The sequence below is a fragment of the Nannospalax galili genome, unplaced genomic scaffold, assembly GCF_000622305.1.
Source record: "Nannospalax galili isolate Female #2095 unplaced genomic scaffold, S.galili_v1.0 scaffold639, whole genome shotgun sequence".
Lineage (NCBI taxonomy): Eukaryota > Metazoa > Chordata > Mammalia > Rodentia > Spalacidae > Nannospalax > Nannospalax galili.
Window position 1 is genome coordinate 3,150,811 of NW_008344644.1, and position 27,182 is coordinate 3,177,992.

At 35.9% G+C, this 27,182-nt stretch overlaps 1 protein-coding gene across 1 annotated transcript in view; it reads left to right on the plus strand.

Moving 5' to 3' along the window:
* The window catches only part of Pclo (piccolo presynaptic cytomatrix protein), a 440,245-nt gene that overhangs the window by 26,821 nt on the left and 386,242 nt on the right, over positions 1–27,182 (plus strand). Inside the window, 1 exon segment of the mRNA XM_008840911.2 lies at positions 8,109–9,491. Coding sequence (XP_008839133.1) covers positions 8,109–9,491 — 1,383 coding nt within the window.

The following is a 27,182-nucleotide window of genomic DNA, read 5'->3' on the forward strand; positions in this document are numbered from 1 at the left end:
CACTGAATTCTTTTATCATGTTTATAATTGTTCTTTTGAGTTCCATGTCCTGCATTATCTCTAGGGGGTTCTCATTGTATTCCTCTAGAGGACTATTGGTATTTGGTGGCAAGTATTATGGTTTTTCTTGTTGTTGTTTTTTTTTCTGTGATTTTGACATGTGAATTTCTTTTGTAGTTTCTAATTCTTGTGTGAGACTCAAGCCTTCAAGTTTAGCTCTGCTTCTTTTTGTGAACTTTATGTGTCTTTGTGGTTTAATTTTTGGGCATGCAAGGCTGGTACCTCTAAGCTTCCAGTTCTCTCTTTTGATTTTATATTGGAGTGGCCAGGTTGCTTTTGTCTTCAGGAGTTCCCACAGAGGTCCAAGTCAGATGAGGATCAGATGCTCTCAGGCTTTCTCCTAAGGTCTGGATCCCTCCAGGATAGACTTTGTCCTGAGGAATTTGGGGATTGGACTGGCCTGGGAGCTGGGCCCAGGAAAGATGCTGGTCTAGGGCAGCTGGTGGCCTTGCCACCCAGAGATGAAAAGGAAGATGGGGGCAGGAGGCAGCTCCAAGTGCCCCTGGAGACTGCACTGATGAGCTGGGTTGGTCTGGATGCAAAGAACCAGGAAGATGAAAGGTAAGCCCTGGAGTCCAGGAAAGAGCCTGGCAGGTTGTGCAGACCCAGGGAGGCAGAGGGAGGTGAGGGTGGGGCTAGGCCCAGAAGCAGTGCTCCTGGGCACCTGAGAAAGAACTGAGTTTCTCTGGATGCACAGGATCAGGAAGAAGCAGTGGTTGTTCCCCAGGTGTCTGGGACACCAAGACAAGGAATAGTACAGGGCCAGGCTAGGAGGAGAGACTGTTGGGCTAGATGGGAGGGTGATTGAGGCTGGGGGAATCAAGGCATGGAGGGCAAGATTGACTTACCCCAGTGAGAGAGGCCTGCGGGTGGGTCAGGTAGAGACCTATGGGTCCGGCAGGCCCAGGGAAGCCAAGGGAGGTGAGGGCGGTGGCCAGGCCCAGAGTTCTCCTGGGTCCCTGGGAAGGAACTGAATTGCTCTGTATGCACAGGATCAGGTAGAAGCAGTGGTGGTTCCCCAGGTGTCTGGGGCGCCAAGACAAGGAATGGGACAGGGCCCAGGCTAGGAGGAGAGACCCGCAGGGGAGATGGGAGGGTAAGTGAGGCTGGGGGAGTCAAGGCTTGGCGTGCCCAATCAACTTACCCCAGAGAGAGAAGCCTGCGTGTTGGAGAGTGGTAATTAGTAATTTTTATACAACTTTTGAAAGTGACATCCATTAATTGAAATTCTGTATACAATATTCACAATAAAACTTTCAAGTGGTACCTCTTGAATGGTCTAAATAAGACATTGATGATCATCCAGCAAAGGCCCTAGCTAGTGAAATTGCATTACTGTGTTTCCCAGCTCTGATAATGTACCAAAGGTTCAGCAGAAAGAAACCTGGAGAATATGTACTAGGGTAATTATGTTCAGATCTGTATTAACATACACAGTGATCTGAGAGTGAGCAGAAATTCCTTCTGACCTTCCCTCACCTCCGTTTATGTAGTGTATTAATTCAGAAGACTAAATGAATGTACACTATTATGCCTTTCTTTTGTTTTTATTATCCATAAGGCTAAATGAGTTAGAGTGTTAATAAAGCAACTGTGTTCCCATATCTTGAAATTCATTTATGGATTTTCTATAAGTAAGTCTGATGGGAAAAGTAAAGGATGATTATTTTTCCTGCTTGTCTTATATAATCTAGAATTTTAGAATAGTTCAATTTCAGCATATCTAATAAAGTTGGACTCTTTCTTTTTTCATTTCCTTTTTTGTTGTTTTGAGACAGAGTCTCCCTGTAGCCCTAGCTGACCTGGAACACAGTATGTAGACCAGGTTAACCTTGAACTCACAGAGATTTGCCTGCTTCTGCCTCCTAGAGTGCTGGGATTAAAAGTGTACATGACACCCGGCTAAGGATTCTTTCTTTTAATGATCGCATAAGAGCCCTTCTAGAGCACAATGATAAAACTGGAAACTCTCAGGACCAGTATTCATTTATTCTGTTTTCCTTACCAATTACCAAATGGATTTAGTTTTTTATAATATAATGTTAGAGTGGGGTACTGCTTGTGACAGGCAACCAGGGAAGTTGTTTGTGAACTCTTTGTAGAAACACGAGGATGTGATGAGGACTAACCTCTTCCGAGGCCCTCATTTGTGGCTATAGTAGACTGAAGATGCAATCATGAAGAATATGGGTGGCTGTCATAGAGACATGGCCACCACATGTAATCAACAGCAAGTGCCTGAGGTAATAGAGGTAATACATCAGGTACCTCTCTGCTCAGAATTAGAGATAAGGGTTTAATTGTAGAAGTGACACAAGACAGTTATTCTTTCCAGATGAGGGAAATATTTACGGTTTAGCAAATTTTGTAATTATGGGATACTCAATCCAGTTTGCGTCCCTATGGAGATGACTGTCTATGACCAGATGTAGAGTCCTAGGGAGAATGGCATACAACCAGAAACTAAAGATAGCAGCCTCTGCAGACTGGGTAAACAGTGGGGATTCACAGAGTAAACAGAGATGCTGTAGCAAGCAAAGTTAAACATTTTCAATTGGTGTTTCTAATTCAAATCCGCTTAAAAGTTATTTTTATGATGCTGAGCAGGTCAGATAGACTTTGAAGGTCAATGGAAAGATTACTGTAAAGAAATTCTTTGCTTTGGTTGGTTAAATTGTTGGGAGTAGGGATATGGACCTTGACATAGCAAAACTATGTAAGTGCTGGCATAACAACATCAATAATACTATATTTTGATAGTGAAAGTTAGAGTAAACCATATTTTTTGTTATTTTAAATAGAGTACTTTTGATGGAAGTAGAAATTATTTGAGATATAAAGGCCAATAAGAAAGTGACTTTAGAAACTTGAAAGACTGAGTAGGAATTATCTTTCAGCCCAGCGCAGACCTACTTTGGGAATAATTGCAACTGTAGTGAAACCATGACACCAAGATTTATAACTTGGGTGACAGAGGCCAGTAGCATCATTACTGCTTTGTGTTCTCTAGGTCTGTTATGAAGACCTGACTGACAGCAAAGTCAAAGTTGACTTATGATGTTCTTGGTTAATGATGCTAATATGCAGGCTGGTTATGAGCTTTGCCATTTAGTCAGTGTTTAGTAAGCCTAGTGTGTCTGTGAGAGGATTTTTCAGTGCTGAGATAAAAATCATTTCCTTGTTCACCAAATATGGCTAGTAGAATTAAATTAAAAGGTTCTTTCCAAAAACATCCTAAGAGGATAAAAAGCTTTTTGTATTGTGATGACTATAAATGATGACTTCAGCCTGTATCCATTGGTGAAGTCAAATATTGAGGGATCAAATATCTCATGCTTTGTTTATTAAAGTAAAAAAAAAGATTATTGAAAGGAGAAAAGATAAGACAGTGAAATTGCTCCATGAAAGGGTATGCCAAGAAGAGAATTCTTTTTCTAAGTGGATAACAGTTATGCACATTTATAAACTACAATAAATCAGTTACTTTTGGCCTAATAGCAGTATAAAATATATTTCCCAGAGCTGACATACATCAAACATCAGATATGTATTGGTGGACTGTGAGTTTTGAAATTAGCCAAAGATGAGGTTGGGATCTACTGATAGACATTAAGGTCCAATGTTCACACTGCTAAGAAACTTACAGTTTTACTCATGAGGCCAAGTAACACCACCCCCCAAAAAAAATTTGGTTTTTTTTTTTTTTTTTTGAGGCGTAAAAAAGAGATAGAAGCTAGCTGGAATGACGAAGTCATTATAAAACTGTCAGATACTTCTTTTATATATCTATAAAACTTGAAGTTACATTATGCCTTAATTTTGTATCTTCTGATCTTTCACTGTAACGCAGCTATTACTGGGGATGGAATTTCATTTTTTTGTGTGCTCTGTCCAAAGTGTGCAATAAATAGTTGAATGAAAGAATGAGTACTGATTACATTTTGCACCTACTTTGGGTATAAAAGTTGTTAGACTAAGAGAGCATAATGATAATGAGAGTTGATCCTAGAAATTTGTCATTTAATCTCATTAATGAGCTGATCATGTAAGGCTATGGAAGAAAATAAATGAACAAAAATAAATAGTAGGACTACAGAATTAACATTGCTGATTGGAAACGTGGTTAGTGGGTAGATGCTGACTTACAGAGCTATTTCATTTCACCAAGAGGAGGCTCTGATGGAGTTAAAGTTCTTTTACATTCCAGCCTGATTTTCAACAAAGTACTTGCACAAGGAGCAACTGCTTGTTTGCTTTAGAACTTCAAGTATTACATTCATAAGAGTTGTTTATTCTGTGAAATGCTTCAAATACATAGAAAGGTAAAAATCAAGGCAGCTTTATAAAGTTTAGGAATGAGTAAATAATTTTTTTCCAAAATACAATTGCTTAAAAGTAAAGAATATGATGCTTAGCAAACCAACAGTCTATTATTATTGCTACATGACATTTCTCTGGTGCCTATGGGGCATCTACATTTTTTTCACCCTATAACATTCTGTACCAAAAACTTCAGTTACAAACTATTAACATTGGTTACTGTGAATGATAGGATTAGAATCCCATAGAACTTGACATTCTAAATTATGTTGATATTTATGATAATCTGTGATTTTAAAATAAGTTTAGATTCATACAAAAGATCTGTTAAATAGGCATAATTTTTAAAACTTTATTGAGAATTTCACACATGCATATAAGGTATTTTGATCAAATCCACTCCAACACCTCCCATATCTCCTCATCACTTCTTTTCTAACAACTTAGTGTACTCTTTCTTTTTTCCTTTCTTTCTTTCTTTCTTTCTTTCTTTCTTTCTTTCTTTCTTTCTTTCTTTCTTTCTTTCATGGGGCTTTTTGCTACTCTAACATTCACCCCTGTGAAGAGGTAACCCTGAAATCTTTTAGGGATTAGATAAGAGCTCCCAAATACTTTGACATTTTTGGCCTTTGGAACCGAGTATGTTGCTAAGAGGCCCAAGGACATTTTGACTTTTAGCCAAGAAACTGGCTACTTTTCTTTGGGGTCTTTTTAACTTAACTGCCTAGCCAATTTCTACCTCCTATTCTTATCACTCCATCCTCTGAAGAAGTTACCCAAATTATTGATAGGGAATCAGGACACAGATCTCTCTGACTTCTTCCATGCTGAACAGGGATGTAGGGTAAGGCAATTGGAGTGCCCCATCATTGGGTCTATCTAAAAGACTCCCAAATTGCATAATTCTTATCTGTAGGGAGAAAAGAAGGTCCTTGACTGGGGAATAGGGGATGTGAAGGAGAAGCAAAGGCAAGAGGACTTAGCATTACAAGTTCTAGACAGGGAACCAGAGAAAAGTCAGAACAGGGCAAATTTCAAATGTTCATATCAGAATCCATTGGAATTTCTTGACAAGAGCTTCCAAAATCATCCCTCTATTGGGTTCCTCCTCATTTTTCTTTTGTCTGCCAAGGCTCAACTTGAGACTGATGGACTCAGGATTTGTTTTCAAACATTTTGATAGCTGTTGGAGTGGCTAGAATCAGTGTCAGTTCCCTCTCAAAGGCCTCTACATAAAGGAGAAAACTAATTTAGACATCATTTTAGAAAAATAGTGGGTTATTTCCCTTAGCTACACGTGGGCACTACAGTATTGCAGAGCAAGATTTGAAGTCTTACATCTGAGCAGCACTTTCTGCTTAGAAACAAAATCATTAATGAGAAATAATTGTCTAAATAACATTTTATATGGATTTAAGCCTAATGTCTGGGGAGTATAATCCCTTGAACGCTTAAAGAAATATACTGATCACTTTAATCTTTGGTTATACTTTCCTTTTGAGTATGCAAGACCATATAGTTGGTCCAAATAAACCAATTTATTTTTACCCCTAAGGTAGTTGGAGAATCTGTTCCTTTGGGGTCACATTGGCATGGGAGGAGCCCCTGGCTCCTTTCTTTTACCAGTTCCATCTATGTGAAGATAAGCCAAAGTCCTTCCTCTGAGTTGACCCTCCTCTTTGTAGACTGGACACTCCTTCAAGTCCACCTAGTGGGGTCTCCATGGCCTCCCTGAACAGGAGGACATATGACTCACACAGTTACAGGACATTTTGAGAGATGCTCCACAAGTCATGCTCTTAGTTGACCTTTGAGGGCAAAGAGCAAAAACTGTCCTTTAAGTCTCTCTGACCAGATTAGTATAGGCCTCAAAGTATAGCTGTTAAACATTGAAGAAGGTTAGTTCTACCAGTCTAGTACTTTTAATTACTGTGTGCAATGTAGATAAAGCTTGGACAAAAGTGAAGCATTCTCAGATAAATCTTGATTAGATATATATTTTGTTCCTTATTACTAGTTGACTAAGCTATGACCTTAGTAATTTTAATATTTATGTGTATATTATTTTTGTCTCATCCTTTATATACCATACCAAACCTACACAGACCTTCATCTCTTGCTTAGGCTTTCTCATTTTTTCTGTCTATTGTGGAAAATATCTCCATTCCCATATTGTTTTAACATCTTTTACATTCTCATTCCTTTTTTAGTAGTTATGAGACATAATAACATTAACAAATAAATTTTCCATCTGTTGTGAGAGTTCTTTTCCTAGGGATACTAAGCAATGCTTATTCCCTTTTAAGGTTCTAGTGTCAAACCAATGTTTGATTAAAGTTTTCCTTGGGAACCAATGAATTTACTGAGCTTACTTACCAAGATAACTGAGGGCTTGCTGAGGTGTATGAGTGGCCTGGGGGTATGCACACTGGAAAGCCTTTTCCCAGCATGGATCAAGCCTTCTCTTCCTAGCCTTCTCCAATTTATATACTTTAGTACTTCCCAAATCCAGGAGACCATGTGTGATTTGGGCCAAATTACATAAAATTATTTGGGAGGAGTGGCTGGATACTCCAGTAAGGGTCCACTGACCTTGCTTGCCCCTCCTTTAATGAAGGAGCACAACTGTCAACAAGCCCAATTGTGATGATGTTTAGCAAGTAGGCACAGCTGAAGTCGTGATGGTGGTAGTTATTTCACACAGAAGAGACTGATTTACAGCATCATCTTATCAAAAGAACATGGAATATAAAAGTATTTGTGCTAGGATCCACAAATGAGGGAGAACATACATCTTTTGTTTCTCTGAGTAAATCAGCATATTTTAAAATTATCCTTGAATGTATTATATTAAACTTCATACTTTTCAACAATAGATTAAATATGAAATGCAATTACAATTCAGTATTTGTATATACATTGTGTTTCTTCCATATATATATTGCAGAAGGGGATATATATATAGATATAGATATTTATATATGTATGTATCTTCTTCTCCCTATCTTTATCTTCCCCTTCTAAACTCTGTACACATATACATATAATCTAATATCTAAAATACTTATATTGCTCTCTTCAGTGTACTAAAGCTTACAAGGAAACCATATTGTCTTTGTTAAGGCATGATATTCATGATGGTTAGGTTGCTATTGTTTTTATTTATTTTCTTTGCAGAGAATATTCTCTTTCTACCTAGCTTGGTTAATAATTTTTTTTTCACACATTTTAGTATTTTGACTTCGAGGGGGAAGTAATGCTTTTCTAATTTAAGAAATTAGTAGTGTTTTCATAATTTGACAAGCCTACCGTGGGTTGTATAACTAAAAACTGATGATGAACCATCAGCAGAGAAAAATATATATCACAATGTATTAATGGAGTCTAATAACTGAAAATTCCTATTTCTTATTATGCATATTTTTCTATTTCTGGAATTAATCTGATTAACTAAATCATAAGCAAAAGATAAAAAAAAATACCATTGGAGGTCAAATAAAACCATGCTGAGTTTCTCTTTTTATTTTCCCTAAAATACAGTATGCTTTTGTCTCCGAGGTTCATAATTTTCATACAATTGAATTTTGCATTTTACTGTAGTTTAAGCACAACAATGCCTATAGGCATTTGATACTTTAAATAAAAAGCAATTTGAAATGATAGCAAGAATGTTTTAAGAATGTTTTTACAACATTATCTTAGTGACCATTGTTTTATGTTATTTCTAGGTGAAAGAGTGGCTCTGTTTAAGTTGTCAGATGCAAAGAGCTCTAGGAGGTGAACTGGCTCCCACCCTATCCTCACCCCAGCCCAGACCGAAGGCTGTCTCTGCAACTCCTGCAGCAACAGCCAGTAAACCATCCCTACCATCACAGCAGGCTTCCCCAAAGAAGGAACCTGTACCCAAGCAGGACAGTGCAAAGGCACCTGAGTCTAAAAAGCCTCCACCATTGGTGAAACAGTCAACCCTTCATGGACCTTCTCCAGCGCCAGAGACCTTATCCAAGTCAGTTGTTCCCAAGGAGCATTCGGCATCCCCACCTGAGCAGGTAAAGGCCCTCACTGAGGATGATAAACCAAAGCAGCCCAAGATGGGAAAGCCATCCACAGAAACTGACTCTTCCTCATCAACAGCAACAAAACCTGACATTCCTAGCTCACCGGTGCAGTCACAGGCTGAAGAGAAAACAGCCTCTCCTGTGAAAACAGACTCTGCCAAACCCTCACAGAGTTTTCCAACAACAGGAGAAAAAGTCACTCCATTGGATTCTAAAGCCATGCCTCGGCCTGCGTCGGACTCGAAAATTATTTCACATCGTGGGCCCAGTTTAGAAAGCAAGGATCCAAAACAAGTCGACCCAGTTCAGAAGAAAGAAGAACCTAAGAAAGCACAGACCAAAGCGAGCACTAAACCAGATGCCAAGCCAGTGCCAAAAGGGTCACCAACACCCTCTGGCCCACGACCTACCGCTGCCCAAACTGCACCCTCAACTCAGCAGCTGCCAAAGCCTCAGGAACAGTCAAGACGGTTCAGCCTGAGCCTGGGTAGTATCACCGATGCCCCCAAGTCACAGCCCACAACTCCACAAGAAACCGTGACTGGGAAACTCTTGGGGTTTGGAGCATCCATTTTTAGCCAGGCATCAAACTTAATTTCCACAGCAGGCCAGCCAGGACCTCATCCACAGGGTGGACCGGCCGCCCCCACGAAGCAAGCGCCAACACCCTCACAGCTTCCTGCTGCTCAGGGACCACCCAAGTCCACAGGTCAGCCAGCACCACCACCGGCCAAGGTGACACCTGTGAAAAGAGAAACAAAAGCTCCCGCAGCTGAAAAGCCAGAGCCCAAACCTGAGCAAGCTTCAACAGCAAAGGGAACAGAAACAAAGAAGCCCCCACCTGGTAAGGACAGCAAACCTCTAACTGCAGAGTCTGAAAAGGAGGTGCTTTCCCACAAGGTCGAGCCCAGGAAACCAAAATCATCCTGTCCTCTTTGTAAAACTGAACTCAACATAGGTTCTCAGGAGCCTCCCAACTTCAATACTTGCACAGAATGCAAGAATCAAGTGTGTAATCTCTGTGGATTTAACCCAACACCCCACTTGACAGAGGTAAGTAATACATATATTCTATATGGATGTGGCTTTGCAGTTTATTCTGAAACATTGGAGGGGGTGCAAATTTCTGAGCCAAAAATATTTCTACTGAAAAAAAGTACTGATAGTTCAAAAGAACTTTAAATTTTTCTATCCATACATAAGGATGACTTTGTTCTTTGTACTTTTATGGGTTAATACATAAGTAAGAAGATAGGATATGCTAGTAAATTAAAATGACAGTGATCCCAGTCCTTTTTGAATTAAAGACTAATAGCTTTGGAAGGCTCTTTGATGTTCATGTAGAAAGTTCAAATCAAAGTTGTGATATACTGTTTCCATTTCCAGTAATCCTAATGTCTTTAATACATTGTATTATTTATATATTTTGGGTTATTTTTTGAAACAGGGTCTTGCTGTGAGTCCCAGGTTTTCATTGAACGTGTGACCCTTTTTTCTTTAGCAGCCCAAGTGATAAAATTATAGGTGTAGGCGACCGTGCCAGGATCTTTCATATATTTTAAAATAATTTATTTGGGGCTGGAGAGATTGCTCAGTGGTTAAAAACACTGGTTGTTCTTGCAGAAGACCTGGGTTTGCACCCCAGCACCTACATGACAGCTAACAACTGTCCATAACTCCAGTCCCAGGGGGTCCGACAGCCTCTTCTGACCTCTGTGAGCATTGTACAACATGGGTATACTTACTTACATGCAGGCAATATACGCAAACACATAAAATAAAAATAATAAATTACTTTTTTATTTTATTATTTTTATTTTATGCATATGAATATGTTGCCTGTATGCATGTAAATGCACTCATGTCATTCAATGCCTGCAGAAGTCGGAAGAGAGCATCGAATTCCCCTGGAACTGGAGTTACAGATAGATGACTGTTAGATGCCATATTGGTGCTGGGAATTGAACCAAGGTTCTCTGCAAAAGCAGCCAGTGCTCTTAACTGCTGAGCCATCCCTCCAACACCTTTCATATATTTTAAATAAGATATTTAGTTGATAATAAATTCATAAACCATATGACCACAAAACTGTTAAGAACATTGTCTAAATTAATGTTGCAAGATAAAAATAGAGGTTCACATATAATATATTTTATATCTGTCTGTGATATTGTCTTTGGTTGATACTAGGAACTATGGAAGCAATAAACAGATTTCCATTACTTATGAGAAGCCAAGAATACTTTCTCCATAACATACATAACCAAAATATTCATCATGAATCTCTACCAAATACTATAGTTGTGAAGTAATGAATTGATAAGCATTAGTATTATATATATAGAGTATTTAATATTAGGACATTTAGATAAATAACAGTAATATTTTAATAAATATTTTGAAAAGTAAAGTATTTGTCCATTGCTTTTATACAAATTAAAAATACTTAAGGACAATTGCACTCCACTGTGATTGATTTGGTAAGTCATTCAAAGAGACAAATTGAATACATTTTGGCAACAAATGTAATAGAAGCTTGAAGTTTGTTTGATTTTGGTAGGCTGTACACACCAATTTTTTAAAGAACAGTCATAGAGATTTTTCATTTTCTATTCTAAAAACATATAAGGTTGCCATGACTTAGCACCATGTGACTGCAGGATTAAACAGACATTTCTTGTTAGCTGTGCTGAACAATGTTAGCTAAGATCAATTTTTAAGATATATATATATATATAGTTTTAGCATTTTCTGGGTGTTAATAATTATTACTATTAAAGAAAATTGGATTCAATATAAATTTAAAACACAAAACTTAATTTCTCAATGGTTTTAAAAGAAAAATTTTGGGTCATGCATTTATCATGATAATTTGTGTTTTTCCAGTAAAGCTGCATTTATTTAAGCTGTTTTTAAAAAATTGTACCCTTTAATGAGGAGCCTTATGGTGTCAACACAGCGTATGTGTTGAAATAGCTGTAAAACAAACTGTGCTACTAAAAACAAAACTGTAATTTGTATATTTTCTCAACACAAAAATGCGTATGTAGAGTGAGGGGAGGCTTAAAACTTATAATACGTATCTGCATGTACAGATAGATATGTATTTGCATATGCATCACTAGTTTGTGTCTTGAGGAACATATCTGACCTTTGACCCACTATTATTGTTACAATTCTGTCAGTTTGGAAGAATTAAATGAGAGATCCTAGAACACAGAGTCAGTAAATCCTTCAGGGAAATCTTTGATTTTCTGCTGTGTTAATTATGCTTTGAAGGTCCTAGTTTGGAAACGAGATTCATAAATAAAGTACTGAATTAACCAGAATGTATAGCATTTCAAGTTTGAAAATACAAGTTGTCTCAAGCTTTAGATGGTTTAAGTAAGGTCCTATATTAAATGTGATCAAGTGGATGTAGAATATCTGTTGTTCAGATTATTTGGCTGTATGGTAAATTGTTTGAGATCATAAGATCATTATTTCAGGTAATCAGAACACTGATGTACTAAAGTGTCTAGTGTTCCTTAATTTGACAGTGGCAAAGGGTTCAGTTGGTATAAGGCCTGATCTCTGCTTTTGGCAACAGTCTGTTGACTGGTCTAGCAACAAGAAAGTGAATGAAAGTTAGTTGATGTATGTTCAAATAAGTCATATTATTATGCCCCAAACTTTGGAGGAATGGAACAAGAGCTAGTTGAAAAGAATGGTGGCACAGTGTGTTTGCATGTGTTTATGCGTTTATGTATCTACACACACATTGATACATATATAACCATATATACATATATGCACATACACTAACGTACAGATGTATATGTGTCTGACAAATTCTAAATATTCATAGATATAATTTATATCATGTCCCCACTGTTTCTTCTGAATATATTCATTGTTTCCTTCATTTAAAATATTTTGTTGTTTTATTTTGTGTGTATGAAGACATTGTCTGATGTATGTGCATCCATGTCGTGCAATGCCCACGGAGGTCAGAGAGGGTGTCAGATCTTCTAGAATTGGAGTTACAGACAGTTGTTAGCCACCATGTGGGTGCTGGGATTTGAATACAGGTCCTCTGCAAGAGCCGCCAGTGCTCTTAAATGCTGAGCCATCTCTCCAGCCCTTGTTTCCCTCATTTAGAAAGTATGTCCCCCTATCCTTATTTGGTTTCTGTTTTTTTATTTTTTTCATTTTTTTTGACATTTTTCTTGTTATTCAGCATTCTGCTGGACTGACACTGATGACTGTAATGTTAGTTTCAGGGAGGATAGTCTCAAAATGCCCACACTTTTATCCCTACAGTACAAAGAAATGGTATTGGATTTCTTAAGAGAGAATTTGGTCATTTCTGTTTATTTTCTAGCAAATTTAACTCTGTATCTCTGTTTTCCTAATTCTAGTCACTTAGGAAAGATGTTTCCTGGGGCTACCACAATGAACTCTGGCCATGCCTCTTTTTGCCTTTGTTCCTTTGGAAGTAAAAAGAGATCCTTCCTGATTTGTCATATGATGAGGCGCAATAGACAGTATATCCTCCTCTACCCAGCACCCAAACACACCTGCTCTAAGTTGTTTCCTGTCCTTCTTGCACATTACCCTCACCACACTTCAGGAGTGCCAAAGGCTGCTGGTAGGCCCCAGGGTGCCCCAGATCAGTTCCAGTTTTGCCATTTAACTGTCTGATGAGCAGTTTGTATAAATAGTGCTATAATCACTTAACCTCTGGTAGCAAGAGACAATTCTTTCAGGCTTAATTTTTGTTAACAGGAGGCATAGCTTGTCTTGGAAGGAGTTTTAAAGGTGGCAGTATAGCTTCCGGAATGAGCTAGTCTTAAGAAATCCGGAAGAATACTGAGAAAAACAGCTTAAGTTGGCAATAACTTTACCCACTGAATTGTAATCATTCTCACTTAGTTCAAATCCAGAAGGTGCCAAAAAAAACCAACAAAAAAACATAGTATTTATTTTTATTGTTTTTCCACTATTTTCTGAAATGACTTTTTACCATGAAAATAAGATTTAACATGAAATATAATTTTTCATGCTAAATGAAGCCCTAGAATCATAATTCTGATTTCTTAGTAAGATGATTCTGCGTGGTTTAAATGATGGGAAATAGCTAGCATATATTTGTCACTAGGCAACAAATGAGCCTTTGGAGCTGATTAAGACCCATTGGTGAGACTCAGATCCTTGTAGCTCTCTAGCTGTGGTGGCTTCTGTGTTCTTCATCAAATACTCACAGATAGCTTAGTGGAGGCGATTAGCTTGGCAATGCATAGATCTTCTCTTAACTTCAATGAAGTGTTTAATACTGCAAGAAGAATATGAAACACTAAAAGACATTTAATAACATGTATGGGGGCATGCACACACATGCAAACACAGAAGAAATTAAAGGCTAAAAGAACAACCCAAGGTTAATTATGAATAAAAAGGTATACTAGTAATCAGTTACAAATGGATAACTTTGTAGTTTGGGTGAACATTTTTTACTTTTGCGAGAGAGTGAGACCTTATGTTACTTTTATAGTAACAGCATGCCTAACCTGGTGATGTTGAAAAAGTATTCAGTTTCAGGACAAATTTGATGTTACTTTTTACTTAAATTATATTTAGTTAAAATTTGCTTATAAAAATGAGATTTTCTTTAAACAATTAAAAATCAATTTCTCAAATAATCCTCATTTTTGATGCATTTTAAAGTGTTTCATATCTTACTCTGTATAATCTCTATCTCAGTGAACTTATAACACTTCATCTATGATTAAACACCTTCAATGTCATTTAAATGACTATTACTCAATTCTATGGATTTATATTTTATTACACATATTATCCTCTTTTTAGGGATTTAGGTTGTAATCATTTTACTCTAATCAAGATGAACATTTTTGTACATAAGTATTTAATTTTAACTGTTTCTCAAGGAAATTTTGATCGTACTAGTATTACTAAATCAAGAGTAGGGGCCATTGAATATTCTCTTGGGGGATGTAAAAGCAATGCCACCCCACATGTGACCTTTTTCCTCACTATAGGCTCTCTATACTTAAATAATATTTAAATACTGTTTGTTCATTTGGCAGTCTAAGACTATTATTTTTTGGCTAGTATTTCTTTGATTATTGCCTTTTTAAAATTTTAGACTTTAGTTGTAGGATGAGTCTAACTACGATCCAGTGTAAATATTTTGTAGACCATGTTTAGAAATGAAAATTGATATCAGCCATGTACCTCTGTTATTCTGATGGGGCAGGTGTTTGATTAGGGCTTGTGAGTGGCATTGTACTAAGCACTTTTCTCCCAACAACTCTTTGGGATCATTTTACCTCTATTTGGAGGATTAAAATGAGAATCAGAGAGTTGTGGTTATCAAATGGCAAAGGCTTGCTTCAGGAGCTAGGTCAATATTCTCTCTACTATGCTGTGTTTAAATAACCCATGGGACTAGAGTAACAAGTACCACTTGTGCTATGCTCTCCTCACAAGTTGTATCATTGCTAACTCAAGGTTTTAAACTTCTACAAATTTGTAAATATAGGGATCCAGTAAACATTAGGGCCCATGGAACAATGTGGGTGTGTTGCATGGCTGTGTTTGTAAGAATGGGCTAGCTCCACAGATCAGAAGCATAGAAGCAACTTCCCGTCCAAGGAAGTCTACCAACTGGCTGGCTTGTTTCTTCACTGCTATGACAAAACACTTTGACCACTACCAACTTGGGGAGGAAACGGTTTATTTATCTTATATCTTCTGGGTCACAGTTCATCAGAGAGCCCAAGGTAGGAACTCATGGCAGGAACCTGGAGGCAGGAGCTGGAGCACAGACCATGAAGGAACACTGCTTACTGTCTTGCTCCCCTGACCCCTGCTCAGCCTGCTTTCTTACGCAAGACAGACCCATCTGCCCAGGGCTGGCACCACCGACAGTGGGCTGGGCCCGGGCTGGCACCACCGACAGTGGCCTGGGCCCTCCCACATCACTCAACAATCAAGAAGGCCCCACAGACATGACCACAGGCCAGTCCATCGAAGGCAATTCCCCAATTGAGGCTCCCTCAACCCAGATGTGTCAAGTTGACACTAAAGCTATCCCGCACAGACACAATGATTAAATTATGCCTCTTTCTCTGCTGTCATGTAAAGTGAAAATGAAAGTATAAAGTTTGATCAAGTTGAAGAAGTATGATACTCATGCCAATGAAAATGATGACGAACTCTGTTCCACTGGTCCTGGTGGTAGCTGAATCTTTATTCTAGTCCCAGTTAAATAGTTTCTGGGAATGTGCATCTTAAACTGGTTTTCCATCATTGCTGTATTATATTTTCATCAAGTTTGCATGTGTGTTCCTCTGTTTCTGGAGATGCACCATTAGGTATAATAGTGACTGTCCATATGTGATTTTGAGCAGAGATTGGCTAATTCAAGTTATGGTGTGGTTTTGGTATGTCATGAATTTCAAAGTCTTAATATGAAATCCATCATTAACAATTTTCATCATATATTGAGTTAATAATATTTTATATGTTGGATTTGTATTGTACTTATTTGATATTTTCATGCAAATTATGAACTCTTACCTAATCTTTTCTCTAAACCATTAAAACTATTTTCCTAGGCCAGGATTTATCTTAGTCTCACGGATCTGACTATTGTCATTTTGAGTAGTGATTAATATTTCTGAATTATAGACAGACTATAAGGTTTCTTTCATTCCTTATGACTTCATCCTAGTCCCTTTATATTGTTTAAGGTTTTTCTTCATTGAATATTACACTTAACACTGCCTCTGATTGTCTAACTGTAGTTATATATGCAGGCATGCCTTTGGGTCTGAATCTTAAGTTACTGCTTCAGCTAATGAAAACTTGGGCTTATGGAAATGAAGTAATATGCCTGTGGTTGGTGGATTCTGGCTTGCTTTAATACTAAATAAAAATTCCCTTTTTACTATATTCATTTTATTTATCTTTATTAAAAAAATCTTTGTATATGAAAACTGTGAGCAAAAAATGCAGTATCAGAACTTGGAAAGTTCATGTTCAAATAAGGATTGCTGTAGCACAAAGTGCACACTTACTAATTTAATGTAAATTAATTTGCCCCTTTATGTGAGTTACATAATCTCACATATTAATATAATGTTAATATGATTTGAAAATAAATTTAATAACTTTCTACTGTGGAACAAAATTTGTGGGCATGGCTAAAATCATTTATTTATTAAATATTAGAAATTCACCTAATCTACTGGAAAAAAATTTGTATAAATAGGATAGTCTACAGTGTTGATAATATAATTTACATGATAGTTTTGTACTACTTACTGTAGATCTATTTTACTGTAGTTTAAGAAAGGCAATGCTGGATCTCCACACAAGTATTTAAACTATAGCATTTTGTTTTAATTTGCATTAGTGTTGGGAAATTCATATACAGGTAAATGTATATGTTTAGATATACATTGGCATACTTAGTATTGTATATTAATGTAGAATGCTGAATGAAATATGGTTTGTACTTTGAAAAGTAAGTTGTAGTGGTAAGGGGAAATAAAGCAGACAGAAAGAAACAAGAATAACCTACACATAGAAATAATTGCCCACAGGAATGAACACAACCCAGATCTCTCTGCCAAGAAGGCCTGAGTGACACTTTAAAAGTTTTTGTTTCTCTGTTGCATGTTAAGGATGTTATGAGAAAATGTATTGTTTTATAATTAACTGTGGAAAGGCATGCCATCTTAATTTGTAATCTGGGGAGTCACAAAAGAAGAGATGTTCATTAGGATACTTCTAGATTATTTTTTAAAATAATGTATGATTTTAACCATTGATGAAGGTCATAAATCATGATGGTTATGAAGGTAATTGATTTAAGTCCTTCTGAGTAATTTTCAACCATTTCAAAGTAAGATTTCTACATTTTATACACAGTTCAGAGTTACTGTCATAATTTTGTGTGAAATCATTTTTTGTCAACATATTACATATTTCCACTTCTCATCTCAAAGTACATCAAAATCAACTTATTTTTGTGTCTGCTAATAATAGAAGTACTCTATCTGAGCCACACTTCAAAGGAAAACTAATTAGACCACTCAGTAAACAATACACCTTTTCACTGAGTAAACAACAAAAGTGCTTATTAATAACTTTGACTGTTTTCTCAGTCTTCATGCCATTCTAGCTTTCTAATATGCCACATAGTATTTAACTTACATAGATGCTACCATACACGAGTACAAGAAAATAACGTGCTTCACGTCATCAAAAGTGAGTATTTCTGGGGCTGGAGAGATGGCTCAGTGGTTAAGAGCACTGACTGTTCTTGCAGAGGACCCAGGTTCAATTCCCAGCATCTACATGGTGGCTACGAACCATCGTTAACTCCAGTTCCAGGGAAATCCGAAGCCGTCTTCTGACCTCCATGGCATTGTACAACACAGGTGCACTTACTTACATGCAGGCAATACACTCATACACATAAAATAAAAATAATAAATAAAATACTTTAAAAAGTATTTCCATATTACCTAAGTGTATTAACCCCTTAGTAATGCTTGTACAAGACCCTGAAGTGAGTTAGTTTCAGACAAGCCATGCAAAACAAATGCGTGAAGATATTTTGAGAATTTTCAAAAAATAAATTCTCTAGTCATAAATCTCATTCATTATCAGACACTAAACCACTTACAGTCAGTGTTCTCCTAATGCTGTAGTACAATATAGAGACATTTACTAATAGTTCAAAGTAACGTGACAATCTGCCTGATGAATCATCTGGGGCTGCTTTTTAAAAAAAAATTTTATTCAGACTGGAGGGATAGCTCAAAAATTAAGAACACTGGCTGCTCTTGTAAAGGACCTGGGCTCAGTTCCCAGGGCCCACATAGCCACTAACAACCGTCTATCTGTAACTCCAGATCCAGAGGATCTGACACCTGTCTTCAGTGGGTACTGCATGCACAGGTACACCTTCATACATACAGGCAAAACACATAAAATTATAAATATATAAAAATAATATTTTTATTGGTTCCTTGAGAATTTTATATAATGTATTTTGATCATATTCAGACCCCCTCTTCATTGCCTTGTAGATCTGTTCCATCTTCCTATACCCCTCATTTCATGTCCTCTATCATTTTTTAAGGCCTATTGAGTCTAATTTACATTCCCAAATGCTCTTGAGTGTAGGTTCCAGGACTGTATATTTTTCAAAAATATACTTTAGTGACAGATAGTCTCATGAGATGCTGCATAAAAACATGTCCCTTGGCTAACAAAGTTTGAAAAGTGTTTCATGTTTAATCCCATATAGAGACATGAAATGAATATAAAAATATGTGTGTATTTTAGTGCTATGTGCAGTCTTACAATACAAGGCATTGTTTACCAAAGTATCCACAACTTGTTTCTTATTTATATAGGGAAAAATTCTATTTTTAGAAGACATTTTTTGGGAAATTCTGAGGTAGAAATATGTTTTAGAAGTGTTTTGTCATTATGCAAAAACAGAGATTTTCTTTAGTTACTAAATAATCAATACAATGTATGCTTGTGCAATCAAACCATGTATGTTTAAAAGCAGAAGCAAAACAGACGAATGAAACCTTCTTAATTAGAATAGATAACATTGTTCAGAATAAAATATATGTATGCATAGACCATCATGAGAAAACCTTCAGCCTTAGACCATCTTCTGTTCATCTTACTTAGCTAACTTTGAGCAGTAGCTCTTTGAAAACTCTGTGGGCATCCTAGAAGCTTCTCTTTTATAGCCTCAGTTGCTCAGTGGCGTCAGACCCTTGGATCTGGAATGACAAATAGATTATCTTACTATTGTACTGAAAAAATTAATATTCTGATGTATAACTTCCAAGGTAACATGACATGATCATCAAGGACTGGGACTCTCAGAGTTAAACTGGATTCAAATTCTAGTCTTGCTCTTTATTGGCCACTTGTGTGACTGTGAAGTCACTACTCTGTGAAAAGTTATCTCTCCAAGGCAGGGGTTTTCTTGATCCTGTTTGTTGCTGTGTATTGCCTTGACATGCAATGACCCTTGATAAACATTTTGGAATGGATGAAAATGAAAACAGCCATGATTTTAGAATGTGATTGTGTTAGTTAAATTCATACACTTACTCATTTTAGGAGAGGAACTGATACCATAAGCTTGGGAAATTTAAATATTAAATACCTCATTCTCATATTCTTAGAATTCTTTCCTTTGCCTCCAGCTTCATAAATTGCACCCTCCAGGGAATCTTTACATTAACATGTCCCACTGACACTTCATATTCCATATGCCCATTTTGGGTTCATCATCTTTTTTTGTGATTTCCTCTTCATGCGTTCTCTGCCTTCCTGAAGGCTGCACAGGCCATCACTCTCACTTCAGCCTCCTGTTGCTCTCATCCACACCCCAGAAACAACGTCTTTCAATTTTTTTCCAGGTCTTCTTGCTGAAGATGTCCCTGCTCTGTTATATCTCTCTTATCCTCAGCATATAAACTGTGTAAACTTATTATTTATCATCTTTGCTACTGCAGTAGACACAATAATAGTTTGTTGTAGGAAACTCAGTCCTTGCAGTTTCATCCTTTTGGTGAACAGCGCAATGCAACATATACTTCTCCAAGAGTCTCCCAACTCTCACTCTAAGAAACACAAGCCAAAACAATTTTTAAACAATAATTTATTTTTAACTTATGTTTCTCATTTCAAACTTGTAAACTTTCGGGAGTTGTGTAGGTAAATCACTGATGTTCACAATTTTAGTGCTTTCACTAAGCATATATAAAAAGCTAATATGTGATGATTTAAACCAAATCTTTGTATTCTGGAGTATGTGCTTTTTTGTGGCTAATTTGATGAAAATAGAGAATATTCTATTTTTAACAAATGTATAAAGATATAATTGTCAGAGTGAGAAGTTTAGGTATTCCATAATTATCAGTCATTTTTTTTTAAGATGGAGTCTCCCTGTAGCCCCAGCTGGCTTAGAATTAGCTATGTGGACCACCTCAAACATTTTTTTTTTCTTTTTAAGATTTACTAATTTTTCTTTTTTATTGACTTTTTGGGAATTTCATATAATATTTTTTGATCAAATATAGATCCCTTCCTCCATCTGTACTCCCCCAACTTTATATACATATATATAGTTCTGTATGTATAACTATAAACTAACTATAACTATATCTATAACTATATCTATCTATCTATCTATTTATCTATCTATATATGCCTATAGAGTCAAACTTCTGTTCCCTAATACTTTTTGGTGTGGATCTATCCACTGGAGCCTGGTCAACCTACCAAGAGTCTCACCCTTGAACAAGACTAACTCTCCCCCTTCCAGAAGGCATCAGTTCCTGATAGTTCCTCAGATAGAGTTAGGGTTTCTTATCCACCTCCCCCATATCCATGCTGAGATTTTGTCTGCCTTGAGCTTTTGTGAGACTCTTGCCTCTCATCATGGCTGTGAGTTCATAACTGCTCAGCGGTCTGCAAAACTTTTTCCCTGTTGTCATCTACTGCCTCTAGTTCTTACAATATTTCCACCACCTCTTCTGCAATGATCCCTGATGGTTCAAACTTTTGAGTAATATTTTGCTTTTACATAGGCCTAGACCTTGGATTCATTAAATGTGTAGAACTTTCTTGGTTTCTATCATATCGTATTGAACCTATACTTGATAATTATTGTGTATTCGAATTTCTGCATGTTTTTAAATTTACTACATAATGATGTTTCACTGCAAGAGTTATATTATAATAGGAATATTAGGATGTTGCTGACAAAAACTCTGATCTTGAAATCTGCCTCTGGCTAATTCATTTGCTCAGTCTTCATTCATTCATTCATTCAAATGGCAGGTATTATTGAGGTGGTTTGTTTTTTTTTAAATTTTTTCTTATTGTTTGGAAGATTGAATGTAGTGTCAACACATAGAAACCTTTTTTCTAGGCTTACATTTGGATGTATGCTAGTAGATGTATCACTTCTTTCTTTGATCTTAAAAAAATAGATTGATAAATCATTAAGACACTGAGCATTATAGAACACAGCCATTCCAGTATTATAAGCTTGGACGTTAGTCCTGATTTCAAAAAAACTATGAATATATTATTGAGTTAATTAAACCAGCTTTTTGATAGCTTATAAAAATATTAATTTCAAGTACAAAGTTGCTTCTAAAGTAGATGATAATTTTTGAGTCATAGTATGATTTCATTTGGGTGTCTCATTAAAGATGTTATGACTGCAAGTGAATGCTCTATTAGGTAAATTTTGGATGGGTTTGCATATTATTAATATCTTAGTGAAGTACCTGGATGACGGCGTTATGTAAAGAAAATTGAAAATTAAATAACACATATTTGTATGCTTTTAAAGTAGCTAAAATATATTCAAAATGCAATTACTTCACTTATTCCTTCTGAAGGTGTTTTTCTTTGATATAATCAGGTTTTTTTGAAACCAAATTAGTCTTTTGAATTTACAGTGTGGTCAAGTGTACATTAACAATTTTATGACGTAGCACAACATGGCTTTTGTTATTTCTTCCTTTGATTTTCCTAAAATTAACATTGTCTTAAATATTTCCAATTAAAGTGCTTTTAAATTTTCTAAATACATCTGTATTTCTTTAGAATATTTGTTTGAGAAAGTGAACTATTTCAAGTGCAAAGGCTCTTAATTTTTCACTTAATACATGTAGCAATACACCGTTTTAAAAAGTAATATTGTGCCAAATGTCATAATTCCTTATGTGAGTCTTGGGAACCAGTCAGTGTCTAACTGTTTTAATATCCCTGAAATTGTAATTTTATTTTCATGATGTATGAGCAAATAGCTTTATTTGGGTAAAGTTAGATTTCCTTCTTGAAAGATTTGTGAAATAGTAACTTGGTGCAATAAATTTGTTTTTGACTATATGATAAAAAATTGATCAAGGGCTGGAAAGATGGCTTAGTGGTTAAGAGCACTGGCTGCTCTTGCAGAGGACCTGGGTTCAATTCTCAGCACCCACATGATGGCTAACATGTGGTAACTTCATCATCTGTAACTTCAGTTACAGGGGATCCAGTGCCATCTTCTGACCTCCATGAGCATTGCACGACACAGATGCACTTACATCCATGCAGGCAATATACTCATACACATAAAATAAAACAATAAAAATATTTAAATGGTGAGGGAGTTGAAAAAGATTTGCTTCCACTTAATGTTGCTTTATGACTTATTCTTTCTTGATCTTTATAGGGCAGCATAATTAAAAACATTTTAAAATTTCAGTATTTTGCTTTCTGCGATAAATTGGAAATGATAAAAAATTGAAATGAAGTTTTTGCTATGGTTTGAAATGGTTAGAAACTAACATTTAGTTGAGATTCAAATTTTAAAAATAAAAAATTCAGGCTTCCTTTTCTATGTTAAATATGGCCAGATTAAGACACTTTATCTTTTAATTTATATCTTGTAAATTTGGAATGCACAATAAATTGTATGTATGTGGACATCTAACTTCCTTTTAAAAATGCTAGAGAAGGAAGATTTGCTAACAAGATGAAGGAAAAAGATTGTTCTTGAAGGTCTGTCCTTGTCCAAATATGATGATTCTTGAATTCTGGACACTAAACACTTTACCCCTTCATTAAAATGTTACCAGTTCTCTAAGTCTTGTGGACAAATTTTAGTTAAGAACAGAATAAAATTACTAATTTTAAAACATAAGAGTTCCCTTTATTTTTGCTTTTAATTGTAAGGGAAATCAAAAGTTCATTTCACGTACATTCATTTCATCAGCCTGTATCTTTTGGGCCCTCATGGCATGCTGCTGTGCTGATTCTGGGACATATATAGGCAAAAGAAGTCAATGAACAATTCCTGTGGGGGCAGTGTGTCTTGCCAAAGTCTCTCCTAGGTTGGATCATTTCACAGAGAGCCATAAGAAGAATCAAATTGTGAATGGAGGGATTAGACATAAAGGCAATAGAGATGGCCACTGACATCTGGCAAGAATCAATATTCTCCAGATAATAGAAATCTAATGTTTGGAGATAACTTTCATGACCATATACATTGGTTCATGCTGAAGTTTAACCAAGAACTACCTCCACATTCATATGGGTGTACTTTCTGATAAGCTGTTTGAATGAGTAAACATAGGCATAAAGTTATTAACTAGATTGGTATAAAAATGCCCTAAATGTGTTTCATGCATTTGTATAGAACAAAGGGTTATTTGTCTACCCTTCATATTGTTGCATTTATAAATATGATGAAGATGTATTTCACCACAAATAATTTCTAGAATGCCCATGAAAACATGAATGTGAATGTGTTGTTGCATTTAAGTTTTTGTACTTTGGTAACTTAATGATTCTCAAAATGGTCAAATTTTGGACTCCTCAGACACTGCATATACTTCTTCCCATTGTTGTTACTTATTATGCTTAGTCTATTAAAGTCTTAACTAATTATTTTATAAGCAATTTTCAATGTAGATACTATTTAAAGTACATAGAAACAGCATAATGAATACCCTGTACATTAGTTACTTTAATTGTAACTGACAAAAGTGTAAGACAAAGTGATTGAACTGAAGAGAAAGAAGATTTATTTTGCTCATAGTTTCAGAGTGTTCAGTTCATGGTTGCTTGGCCCTATGCACTTGGTCAGAACATAAAGGTCATAGACACATTACTGGAGATGAGGGCTGTTTGCCCTGCGATCAGCCAGCAAGAAGAGAGAAAAGGGGAAAGCTGATGTGCTGCTTTTTCCTGGATGACTCTGTCTGGGATCCAAGCCCCAAAAGATGGATCGTCCCCCTTCAATTGAATTCTTTGTAGAAATACTCTAGGAGATACACCCAAAGGTTTTTGCCTCATCATTTCCTAGGTGGTTCTGATTCCAGTCAAATTGACAATGAATATTGACCATCCAAGCCTGCTAGAGCTTGAATGTGTCTCCCAAAATTCAAATATTAGAGGGGAGTGGACACAGTGGAAGTATTTGCAGTTTGATAGCATGACCTCATGGTTACTACAGGGGTCGTATGTTAGTTACTTTTCTGTTGCTATAATAAAATACCACAAACAGGGCAATTTATAGATGAGTTTCTTTACTTTTCCTTTTCTATTGTTATGGCAAACACCATAACCAAAAGCAACTTATGGAAGAAAGTTTATTTGAGCTTATAGTTCTAGGTGGATAAGAGTCCATCATGGAAGGAAGACATGGCACCAAGTGGCAGGCGTGGTGGAAGGAGCTGGAAGCTGAGAGCCCACATCTTTAACAACAAAAATGAAGCAGGATTGGGGGGGCAAGTACAGGAGGGGGCAAAGCTACACCTCCTAAAGATTCCATGGCCTCCCAATCAGTGCCACCACCTGCTGGTGGCCCACCGCGGGGCCAAGTGTTCAAATATGTGAGCCTATGGGGCACATTTCTCATTTGAACAATCACAGTTATGTTCTTTTGCTCAGGTTAATTATCACAGAAGTGGATTTTATGAAAGTAAATTTGGCTCCTCTTGTTCTCTCTCTGCATTTCTTTGTCCCTCTGCCACATGATGTTTTCTGCCATGAGTTGACAGAGCAAGAAGGCATTTGCCATATGGCTGCCTCTTCATGCCAGGCTCCCTAGTCTCCAGAACCGTGAGAAATATATTTTAGTTCATTGCAATTTACCCAGCCTTGGGAGTTTGACTATAGCAGTGCAAGGTAGACTAAGGCACACTCCTCCTGATCTTGTCAAATCTTTTATATGCAGTTATAATTGCTTTAGACAGACATAACATTCTGCATTGCTGTTTCGTTCCAATACCATTTCTCATTCCTCAGGGGAGTGAGGGAAGTACAATTCTAAATTTGGTGTTTTCACCATAAACAATGTGTTATTATCTTTCTAATACATAAATACAGTTTTAAACCATAAATATTGTTTTGAAATTTATTACATTATCAAACATGCATCTCTAGAATATTCATCTGATTAAATAAATAGTTGTTTTTTGTATGGATATTTTATAAATGTATCAATTTAGTTACATATTCCCTTGGAAATGATCATTTAACTTGATGTCAAATCTAAATACTACTAAATTTGTCTTTGTTCAAGTTTAAATTTCTCTTTTATAGTTTTATATTTTCTCTAAAAATTTAATAATTCAGCTTTTAAAAAGCTGTGTTTGCTATGAGGACCTACAATTTCAAATATTAAATATTTTTGTAGTTTTATTTTCATTCCATTATCTAACATTATCAAAATAGATTGTAACAGATTATAGTTAGCAGATCTAAAAAATAATTTTTAATAACAGTAGAAAATTAGTCAATCAATTAGAGATCTGACAAGACTTATAGTGTTGAAACTTTTCCATAATTATGGCATTGAACTTTGTTTCACATGTTTAGTTGTTGCCCTCTTAGAATAGCCAGTCAATATTCCTAGTAACCAGCTTTGAAAAATTAACACAAATGCTCCAGATCCCTTAGAAATATAGATTTTTAACAAACATCAAATTTAAAATGCCATATGATTATATTTAAAAGTAGTATGTTTTACAAAGAAAATCAAGCATGGCCTTTGGTATGCAAACTAATAACTGTCTGAGATTGTGGAAATAATAGGTTTTATTTTCCATCTGCCTGAAGCATTGCTCATCTCCTGGATGAATTATAGAAGAGGCTATACAATGTGTAATCAGGAGCAAATAATTTTTTATTGTTAGTGATTAGAAAAATTATAATGATCTATGTTGAAGTTGAGTTTATGAGGCACATAACAATTTTTCAACTCTAAAAAACTTTCAGTTCTTACAAGCACCAATTGCAGTTCTTTGAATTATTGCAGAGTCCCTAATCTGATTGATTAAAATCACATTGTTCTTTTGACTCTGTGTCACAAAATAAAGTAGGGACATTATCTCTTTAAAAATGTGTGGGTTTCTTTAAGTATATTTTTATCAGTGGACACTGAGCTGTTTACTAAAAATTTCAAACTTCAGGATCTGTTCACAGAGGATAATCTTGAAATAAACAAATTTGAGATGTGTGTGTGTGTGTGTGTGTGTGTGTGTGTATTGCCTTTTGTTTGATTGGCAAAGATAATTTTGGAAGATTTATTCTGAGAAAAGATAGATTTTAACCATCACAGCGCTTGGCATTGAAATGTCATTTTTTAATGTCAAAAGTAAAGTACATACCAGATTATCTTTTGTTTCCACACAGATTAGTCAACTAATGTCCATCAACTTTTTGCCAGTTTAAAATACTTTGTGCTAATAATTATATTTCTAATTCCAAATAATATTTGTATCCAGATAATAGATGTTTTATGTCAGGGAGTTCTAAAGGAAATTTACATGAGGCATTAATTTAGTATTCCATAACATACATATCTTCATATGGATAAACTATAATCACTGAAATTTCTCAATGAAATAAGTAGTCATCATAGTAACAGACTATTAAGTAAACAAACTATGTTTGTCAGTGAGTATTATTATTTACAGACTGCCATATCTGTTAAGTGAAAGAGAAATAAGATATTTATAACCTAAGAAAGCAAAATAAATACTTTATTTTTTTATTTTATTTTAATGTTTTATTGATTTTTTTGTGTATTTCACACAGAACATCTTTTTTTCTCTTCTTTCCTTCCTTTGTTTATTATTATTATTTTTTATCAAATTTTTGTGTATTATACAGGACATCTCA